Genomic DNA, 10639 nt, shown 5'->3' with positions numbered 1-10639 from the left:
ACTATTACCTTATTTGCAGTTAAAAGATCAAAATGATCCCACACAGCAGAAACATTTTTTGTATTTCGGGCTCCATTTTGTTATGGAAAGATGTGTTTTGTTTTTGTTTTTTTAATCTTTGCGAGAGTAATTTTGTGTTTTTTTGGTGGCGACTCATTCCGTTGGCGGATGCGGTACCTTTTAAACACAGTTTGGCGCGCTGGCAATGAGCGATACAGCAGCTGTATCGATCACGTGACTTTTTCTTAAAGCGACACACGATACAGGCATTGCTAGGTGAGCTTGATACAAGCGTCGGTGCGTCAGTGTTGCTGGACCCATCACTAATAACATGTATAAGAACAAGCGTTATGTTAACAAATGATAGCCTTACAGTTTCTTTTACGCTTATTGTAGCTGTTAACTAAAAACGCTCATTTAGCGTAGTTTGCGTTGGATTCAGCTTTGACAAACAAATATGATCGACTGTTTCTAGTAGAATTCCAAAGTTGTCATCTTGGACCCTGTCAGAGCCCTGTATGCTTGTAGAGACCCCTACAGTAGGGAAACATGCAAAACGGTGTCCAAACCTTTGTATTTGAGCTTTATTTATGTCTTACACAGCATCCCAACTCTTTAGCTAACTTAATAACTTTAGCTAAAGTGAATAGTTAGTGTAATTCATTAGTGCAGCATTACTGGATCACCTCTTTTTGAAGTGATATAATATGATATACAACTATCACTGAAACAGCAAACTTTCGTTCTAAAGTTCGTTCTACAGGTGCATTTCAAGGTCCTGTACCCATCCGTTGGTAAGCTGTACCTGGGCTTGTTGCAGTGACCTGAAGTTACTAAACGTCATGTGTATGCACTCACTCCAAGACCGTATAACTATAAATATGAACGTGGTGAAAGTTGGGCAGCACGCTAACGTATTTTGTCCACTCTGTGTGCTCGTGAGGGTCTAAACCTTTCACTCCTTTGATTTTTTCCTCGTATCTTTCCTTTGACTTTTCATCAAGTCTGTCTTTGTACGGACCGGCATTGTTCTCCTTCGTTTTGTACATAACTTTTTTGGGGGACAAAGAAAAAGCAAGAAGGTATTGGAACCGGAGAATGAACGTTTTGCGGTGCTGCAAATGCTTGCATTTGATGCGGTACTTGGATTGTTTTGCCACGAGTTCCCGGCATGCAATGCGCGAAAGTCACGTGGTCTGTCAATCTCTATAGCACCCATTGTGCAACAGTCCATGCATAAAACAAGCGTATCGGTGGGCGTGGAAACCCTCATCAGATGGACAATCACCGCTTTCAGACCTACCCTTCTGCGGTGTGGATTTATCTGATTGGCGTTAAACGTTTTCCGCTCTTCTCTGATTGGCCAAGTGAGCTCGCAGAATAGAAACTGGCATCTAGCAGCTAGATACGCCGTCTTCTCCGGCAGTGCGTCGTTCGGCTTCCTCATCTCTGGTTGTGTCGTGGATCTTAAACTCAATACGGTAGGCGTTTGTAGTACTGAATTAAACAGCGCTTACTGCAGAGCACAATGATGGCGTCGTGCAGGAAAGAAAGAAATACTCGGCGGCTCCTTCTTTTTTGTTGTTGTGTTGTTGCTGCTGGGATTAGCCGTCATCTGTCCAAAGAAGAAAAATAAAAGGGGGGATGGTGACAAAGTTGAAGTAACGCGTTTTTCTGTTTGCGTTGCAATGAAATACACTTTTGTGTCGGCTGTTCATTCAAATTAAATTGCGGGTAGCTTAAGCAAACCGACATAGTGGCCATTCAGGCCTGATATCCTCAGCCAACACCTCCTTCCTGGTTTCATGTTTCATGTCACAGCTCTGGATACGTTAAGCATCTTGTGAATGAATTCATTCATAGTCTACAGACCTTTTCCCCCCTCTTGGGTATCGGTATCATCATTTGACAAATTGTTGTGTAATAATAATCTCTCTCGAGTCACTTGAGTAATCAGAATAAGTGTCAGAGTAACTTATTTGTTTTTGTCCTCTTCATGGTCATTCTATTGTGACAGATGTCTCCCAAGATCAAGGCTGGCTCTGTGGTGGAGATGCAAGGAGATGAAATGACTCGGGTCATCTGGGAGCTCATTAAGGAGAAACTCATCTTTCCGTACCTGGAGCTTGAAGTGCACAGGTGAATACACCTGTACTACTACACTGTGTAAAGATCCCATTGTTCTAGCAGCTCAGTGCGCTCAGATTGCTTAGATTTAATGGTTTCTTTTTAAATATACTTTTGTTTACATGACAGTGGTGCAGTGGTAAGTACTCCCAGCAGGGATAGTCTTAGTAAAACAGAATCAAAAACGGAATTCAAGCAACACTTTCTGCATGCCTGGTACTTATTGTTTGTTGTTGTTATTGTTTGAATTCTTGCTTTAATGCATCCCCCATCATTGACCTTTGCCCTGAAAATACATTCCCCCCCCACCCGAAAGGTGTCTAATGGTTCAGCTGCAAAGCAGAATATACTAACTGCAGCTGCCACCTCAGAAAAAAAATCACCATTGCATTAAAAGCTGTTTACAAAAGTCTTGTAATCAAGAAGACAATGAAAAGTTTCAACAAGTATTATTAAATCAAATGCAATGATGGGTGATATTGTAGATCAGAAATGTCCAAAAAAGTAACAACAATAATTGGTAATATAACATCCATTTGCGTCATCGGTTTCTTAATTTGACCTTCCTCTACTTATCTGTTTCATGGACTTTGCACTGTTGTTAACCATCCACGATAGTACAATGGTTAGAACTCCCACCACACAGTCAGGTGGTTCACTATGCTGGGCACGGAATTCTTGGAAGCACATATTCCAAGAATTCCAGATTCCAGATTCCAAAGAATGTGGAGAAAAGCAACATCACATCAAACCACTCAAGTCAACAGTCTTTCCTGTCTGCCTCTCCCCTCATCGGTTCATTCATGTGGCTTGGATTTTCAGTTGAGGGAGGAGGGAAGTAGGTAAAAGGTCAAGGCCACTTTCATACAAAGCCAGCACACAAGATAATTGCCAAAGAGAAGTTTAAGGACACTGAGCTGGTTTTCAGCCCCTCCTCTAACTGTTTGTTAAAGCTGTGAGGTTTCTCAAGTATAACAAGTGGAGCAAACCGATCCAGTTATGCTGGCAGAGTGCCTGCTTTCGTTGCACAACTGATTCCTTTTTTTGCTTTCTTTGTGTTGCTTTGTTACAGTGGCAGTGCCTAAAAGAAAATGGAACAGAGGGTTAATAGAAAGTCTCCTTCATAAGAATGCTGTGTCAGGGCCTGCAGGCAAGAAAATTGCCTTCATAATGAAGTGCAAAAAGCTCTGGCAGCAGTTCAAATTATTCCATAATCAGATTCACTTTCACCACTCATTCAAGTCATTCATGTCCTTTGACACAGTTATTGTGTTCCACATCACAGCAGGTACACTTTGACATTCTCCGCTTTGCTTTTCACTCAGCTAAATCAATAGCATAGTGTTCGGTAGTTAGTGCACTGGGGTCTGCTGCTAAGTTATGTGTAAATACGTGTAACGCTCATAACATTCAGTGCCACTGCTGCTGAGATTAATAATTAATAATGTTCTCTGTGTGTGTTTGGTCCCTGTCTTCATTCCTAATCTCATACTCTAATTCTTAGAAGCACACAAATAGGGCTGCACGATTAATCGTTAGAAAATCGCAATCTTAATTCATACTTATGTGCGATCTCATTTCAAAATGACAACGATTTAAAAAAAAGAAAAAAAGACGACGGCGATTGTATCGCATTTTGATCCGGGACGTAATCTGCATGAAAACAAGCGCTCACTCTTCCTGCTCAACAAATGACGAGGGCGGAGCCTTATACCACGTGATACAGAAGCTGGCTGCTAAAATTGGCAGGGAAAAAACAACGGAGAGCACGTCAGGGATGACGAGAAAGTGACAGGAGAAAATCCGTCCCGGTCAACCACCCAAACATCAATAACGGGAACCTTATACAGCGCTTCCCTATACCTGTCAAACTCCTGCAGGCACAAAGAAATTACGGAGGCTATTACTTATCACCTGACCTGATATGGCTCCCATCAACACTGTGCAAAACGAGGGATTTAGGAAAATGATCAACACCCTAGACAAACGCTACACAGTGCCGTCCCGCAACTATTTTTCTATTGTTGCACTACCTGCTCTATACACGCAGTGTCGAGCAACGGTGGAGACGGAATTTCAAGCAGTACAACATTTTGCGGCAACAACAAAATGTGAGACATTTGTTGTTTTTATGTTGAGTCTCAACTGTTACGAAGTTGATGTGCAGTTAATAAGCGCAATAAATATTTATACTGGAAAAGAAAATCGTGAGAGAATCGTGATCTCAATTCTAAGCAAAAAAATTGTGATTCTCATTTTATGCAAAATCGTGCAGCCCTACACACAAATATTCTCAATTATAATTACTAATCAGTTATATTTACTAATCTTTTGAGCCCTGTAGTAGTTACTACCACTAGCTCCCCAGTATAGTGGTTTACACCATACCCTAACAAGCAAAAAGAGGCAAAAACCCTTGGCAATGTGTGATGAAGGGCATTGGGCATAAAAGCTTACTAAGTCACACATGTGGAGCTGCGTCCTGGTGACACCTTGTGAAGGAGCAGCTAAAATGCTTAAAGTATTCTTTGCTTTTTGTACTAAAACTTTGAGGTTTTTATTGTCTAGGTACATTTCCAAGACATTATAAAAGTATGTATTAGCTTTCTCTCGGCACCATTAATCATGTTCTCTTTATCTCCCCTTGCAAAGCTATGACCTTGGGATGGAGAACCGAGATGCAACTGACGACCGGGTGACAGTTGAGGCAGCAGAGGCAGTCCACCGTTACAATGTGGGCATCAAGTGCGCCACCATCACGCCGGACGAGAAACGTGTGGAGGAGTTCAAGCTGAAGCAGATGTGGCGCTCACCCAACGGGACCATCCGTAACATCCTCGGGGGCACGGTGTTCAGGGAGGCCATCATTTGTAAGAATATCCCCCGCCTGGTGTCCGGCTGGACCAAGCCCATCATCATCGGCAGACATGCCCATGGAGATCAGGTACCCTATCGGTCCCACTTACTGAAAACTTTGAAGTATGCATGCTAAGGTGGGGATATATGGTCTGTGAATCTCTAGTCAAGATTTCACACATCTCATGTAAGTTTTTCAAAGTCTCCAAAAAAATAAGATTGTAATTAAAGAGGATTTCATTCCAACAGTATTTAAAAATTGCAACCTACAAATGAATATGTGACACAAAGACACCTTTTTCCATCTTTTAAGATGTAAAACTACTCAGATTTTTGTAGTTTCATGTCGTGTATATTATTGTGTCAATAGGATGTTGAGGAAATGACTCAATGTCCTGTTCTAGAGTTAGTTTACTGTAGAAGTCTGTTTATGCCCTACAGATTTATAGAGCGTCTGTGAAGGTAAGATGGCTCAGGCAAATTAGCATTTAGGAGGTAGGGAGGTGACAATGAAAGAAAAAGGTGATAAGAACAAAGAGTCAAGCCTGTAGGAAAGTGTCTCCAGACATCACATTCATTTGCAAAGCCACACATTTATTCAAACCCTTGCATTAGAAGCAGGATGTGTATTCTACACCAAAGAGCAAAGAGTAGTGAGTCTGTCTTCATCTAGTTTAGTGTGAAATAGTATTTTCATGGTTTATGTTTTGGCAAAGAAAAATAATGCCCATAGTTTTCTGAAGTTTTCCAAATGAGGTTAAAATAAAATGTGTTTTAAACTAAAACTTCATCTTAATTATTGTTACCATTTCGGGGGCTGCCTGTAATTTTCTACCACACTTCTGTAACTGCTCTTTCCCTCCGTCAGCTGATGTATGAGCTCAGGGAATTGACAGTTATATCGGACGTTGTGGGCTTGTTAGGAGTGACTTGGTCAATAATTAGGTTTCATCAGCTGTCCTTTGGACCACAGTGTACCACCTCAACAGCCACAGAAGTAAATCACAGGTTGGTTCATGGTGCATAGCCAAAGTCAACAGTTCTGCTTCCAGTTGGGTGACGTATCAGATGGCTGCTGGTTACATAATATCTGTTAGATGTCAGAAAGAACAATGCTGTACACTCTGACTAGTCCTCTTTAGGTGTTTATGACAGTCTTTCTTGCTGTTATTATATATGTTGGGGATTGTATCTTTTTTCTTACTCACTGTTCTCCCTACAGTACAAAGCCACAGACTTTGTTGTGCCTGGGCCTGGGAAAGTGGAGATGACCTACACACCCAAAAATGGAGAGGCTGTCAAATATGTTGTCCATGAGTTTGAGGGTAAGAAGCCAGTCATATCTCTCTCTCTCTCTCTCTCTCTCTCTCTCTCTCTCTCTCTCTCTCTCTCTCTCTCTCTCGATAGATAGATAGATAGATAGATAGATAGATAGATAGATAGATAGATCCAAACCATTTACCACATGCAAAAGGTCTGATTGTTTAAAATAAATAAATAAACAAATATTCTGTTGAATCTACTCTTTACTGTCTCCATCTTATCATCAAGCTTCTCTGTAGTATAAAACCATATCTTGCATGTCCACCCCACAGAGTGTATATAAAATAAGGATTTAGAAAAGCTGACAGCTTGTTTCCTCCATATTTGTTTTATAGTACAGTTTCAAAACTAGCGAGTTTGGTAGAAAATTCAAAAAGTCTGTTAGTACAATTAACCTTATATTGTATGGGTTTTATTGTGAAATACTGTGAAAGATGATATCTTTGTTCATGCTCTTGTAAATATTGATATGTTCAGGTTTAACACTGAATGAACTGAAATAAATTTTAAATGGAGTACTTTTCCAAGTTTGTCCAAGATTGTCTGCCTTTAAAGTCGATAATTCGTGTGAATTTAGTCTGTCTGTATGTCTATTTGTTTGTGTCTATCCAGGCACAGGTGGTGTGGCCTTGGGAATGTACAACACAGATAAGTCCATCAGGGATTTTGCTAATAGCTCTTTCCAGATGGCTCTGTCCAAAGGCTGGCCTCTATACCTCAGCACCAAGAACACCATCCTGAAGAAGTACGATGGACGCTTCAAAGACATCTTTCAGGAGATCTATGAGAAGTAAGGACAGCACATGCACAAGCAGCTTATGCAAACATCCTTGTAGCAGACATGGGCCAGAACTGTGTTGTCCACCTTCTTGTGTGCTTCAGAGAGTATCGTGCTCAGTTTGAGGCCAAGGGCATCTGGTATGAGCACCGTCTCATTGATGACATGGTGGCCCAAGCCATGAAATCTGAGGGAGGCTTCATTTGGGCCTGCAAGAACTATGATGGAGATGTACAGTCTGACTCTGTGGCACAAGGTTGGTTTAAAAAGGAGGTTCAGATCAGAAGTTATGTGAAAAACCATGCAGAAACTTAAATAATAAAAGCCTAAAAAAATTGCAGTGTACTGTAGACTAATGATATTCAGATGTTAATGTAGATTTTGGTTGTCCCTGTGTTTTAGGCTACGGCTCACTGGGTATGATGACCAGTGTGCTTATCTGTCCTGATGGACGTACAGTAGAGTCAGAGGCTGCCCATGGCACAGTGACTCGACATTACAGACTACACCAGCAGGGAAAGGAAACCTCCACCAATCCTATTGGTAGGCTCAGATTGTGGAAAAGTGATCGTATGTGATTTTATCTCTAAGGTTATCTCTAGGTTAGTTATCTAATGCATGCTCTTTCACTGTGTGTCTGTTTCCTACAGCCTCCATCTTTGCATGGACACGGGGCCTGCTTCACCGGGCAAAGCTTGATAACAATGCCGAGCTGCGAGTGTTCTCTGAGGCGCTGGAGGCTGTTTGCATCGAGACCATTGAGGCTGGTTTCATGACCAAAGATTTGGCTATCTGCATCAAAGGCCTTGCAAAGTTAGTCATATGCAATGTACATTCATATAAGGATATTGTGCTGTTAGATTAGTGTGTAATTAGATCTTACAATACATTCTTGATACAGTCTCAGAACTTAGAAATAATCTATTAAAAATACATAAGAGTGGGCACCAGTTTGTGGAAGCCACCACATACAGTGACCGGAAAGGACAGCTCCATTTCAAAATGTACCTGATTGGGGCATCCGTAAATTAAAGTTTAATTCAATCAGGTTTTTAAATATGTTTGAGCTCTTTTCAATATAGAGCAGTTATGCTTTTTCTTTCCTATAGTGTTCTGCTAAATATAAAATATTACAATTGTGGAATGTGGATGTTCAAAATTGTCTTTGACACACTCTAGAAACTAAGCATGCAGAAAGAACAAAACAAAGGAAAAAAACTCGTAATGTATTAAATATTCGTTTCATATATTTTACCTCTTACTATGATTTACTCACCATTGTCCTTTTTCCTATGTAACATAATCATAATTATTGGGTATTAATCAACCAAGTTATGTGTGACGGGAGATGTGACAGCTCCCAACCTCTTAAGTATTGTTTGGCATTTCAAAAATGAGCTTGTTGAATAATTACAGTGAATTTTTACTAAAAGTACAAAAAGATGCAGCCATATGCTTACGTTTATAGAGCCCAACTGTGGCAAAGCGTATGCTCACATAAGCCTTTACAGCAGCTCAGTATGTCTGTAATAATAAAAAAAAATTTCAGCACCATTCCTCGTCTTGGAAACAGCGACCACGCATTTATTCATATGAGAAATGGGCCTTAGATTTGATGGCATAAAGGAGCACTAAGTTGTTGCAGTCAAAACTTATTTTGACTACAGTGAACTTGACTTAACAGAGCTTCATAAATGCAGCCTGAATATTTGTCAAAATTAGTCATATTCGGTGATCTCTGAACTTTTGCAATCTGTTTTCTGACTCTGTTTGCAGTGTGAAACGTGCTGACTACTTGAACACCTTTGAGTTCCTGGACAAATTGGCAGAGAACCTGAAGATCAAGTTGGCAAGCCATCCCAAGCTGTGATTTCATCTCCCAGCCTTCAAAGCAGTTCAACACAGACACATATGCATTCAGACACATGCTCACCCACAGAAACACCTACACAGTTACTGGAAGTTTGGGCCCCACCACCCCATGGAAAGGGAAGAGTGCACTCAGAATTCCAGGATTGACTCAAAGTCAGTCATCAGTCAGAGAGGGTCAGTCAAGAACAATGCCTTGTCCAGAAGAAAGCAGAATGGGGGGCTTCTGATCACAACCTTGGATTGCTACAAGATAAAATTATGCTTGTGACAGTGACGCTGGGCCGTGACCTGATATCTCAGTTCCCTTGTTTACCCTAATTGCACTCAGTTCCCCTGAAGTGATCTGTACCATGCAGGGGGACAGTATTGGTCTGAAAGAGCCTCTGGACCTTCACTGCCTTATACATTTTGTCATCTGTTAATTCTCTTCATCTCTTTCACCTTGTAATTTTTTAACAATACTTCAGGCAAGAGTTTATGGAATAGTGCCAGAAAAACAGAGCAATGTCAGCCTGTATGTAACTAATGAAAATCTCTCTGCACTGCAGGAGAGTGACAATGCATTCAGTGAAGGTTTTACACTAATTGTACTAGAATACACAGAGTTTATGATTTGAAAACAAATGGTATTAAGTACAATACTTGCTTTTAATTTCTGAATTTTTAATTGTCAGTTTTTAAAGAGCTGTATTTATTTTTCCTCCTTTGTTTGTGTGTACATGTTTTTGTGCTCCTCAATTTAGACCCAGTATATTAGATAATTAGATCTTGCCAAAAAAAAAAACCACATTAAAACTGTTAGTTTGCTATAAACATTACACTTATTCATTCCCAATTTGATAACTCATAATAAATGAGTTTTTCAGTTATTGAGTTTTGGATTTTATATTTAACCCATGGGTGCAAAGTCTATACTGACATACACAAACTGCAGATAGTATGTAGTGTGCACCAAAAGTGGCATAAACAAAACAGAGTATACTGTAGTATAAAGTAAAAGGTGGTGGTCATTGACTGTTATCACAAACAAAATGTTCCCTTGTTTGAACCTCCACAAGTTAGACTAGTCAGTAAATATCAACTTACAATCACAGTGTCACACACAGTTGCTGTCACTCATTTATAAGTAACCTACTGCAAGATGATTTCTGTAGCATGTATTTAGCTGCTCTGAAGATCACAATTTTATTGAAATGCATTTCTTTACATCTTTAGAGTTGCTATTTAAATGGCGGCCCATTTTATCCACTTCTGCAGTGATTTATTTGGTTGCATGTGCATACATTGAAAGCCTCAAGTCAGGCAGAACAGCAGCAGGTGCAGCAAGACCTCTTTGCACACCAGAAAAGCCAGCACAGACAATACATATCTGATTGTCAGAAATAGCAATTCAATTGAATTCAGTTTTATATCTATAGTGCCAAATCACAGCAACAGTTGTCTCAAGGTGCTTTATATTGTCAGGTAAAGACCCTAATACAAAGATATGATCCCCTATCAGCAAGTTCCTTGGCAACAGTGGGGAAAAAAACCTCCAGCAGAACCAGGCTCATAGAGGGGTGGCCAACTGCTGGGAGACAAAAGAAAAGAAAGACGGCGCAAGAGATAGTATAAGGACTGTGTTATATCGCGCTTTGCTACTCTGCAAAGCACTCTCCACAACTTGCCTTATTCACTCATTCA

The 10639-nt window shown here is 40.4% G+C and overlaps 1 protein-coding gene across 1 annotated transcript; it reads left to right on the top strand.

The window, feature by feature from the left end:
* The first annotated feature begins 1254 nt into the window (after positions 1 to 1254).
* idh1 (isocitrate dehydrogenase (NADP(+)) 1) lies at positions 1255 to 9825 on the top strand. Its single transcript, XM_035914409.2, has 10 exons — positions 1255 to 1367; positions 1399 to 1481; positions 2018 to 2139; positions 4780 to 5071; positions 6206 to 6308; positions 6919 to 7096; positions 7189 to 7340; positions 7487 to 7627; positions 7735 to 7897; positions 8861 to 9825. Exons 1-10 carry the CDS (start codon positions 1277 to 1279, stop codon positions 8952 to 8954), a joined length of 1419 nt encoding a protein of 472 aa, XP_035770302.2. The 5' UTR covers positions 1255 to 1276; the 3' UTR covers positions 8955 to 9825.
* The last annotated feature ends 814 nt before the right edge of the window (positions 9826 to 10639 follow it).

The sequence above is a fragment of the Neolamprologus brichardi genome, chromosome 16 (genome assembly GCF_056152115.1).
Source record: "Neolamprologus brichardi isolate AB-2024 chromosome 16, ASM5615211v1, whole genome shotgun sequence".
Lineage (NCBI taxonomy): Eukaryota > Metazoa > Chordata > Actinopteri > Cichliformes > Cichlidae > Neolamprologus > Neolamprologus brichardi.
Note: the sequence above shows the minus strand (reverse complement) of the source record. Positions and strands in the feature narration are given on the sequence as shown.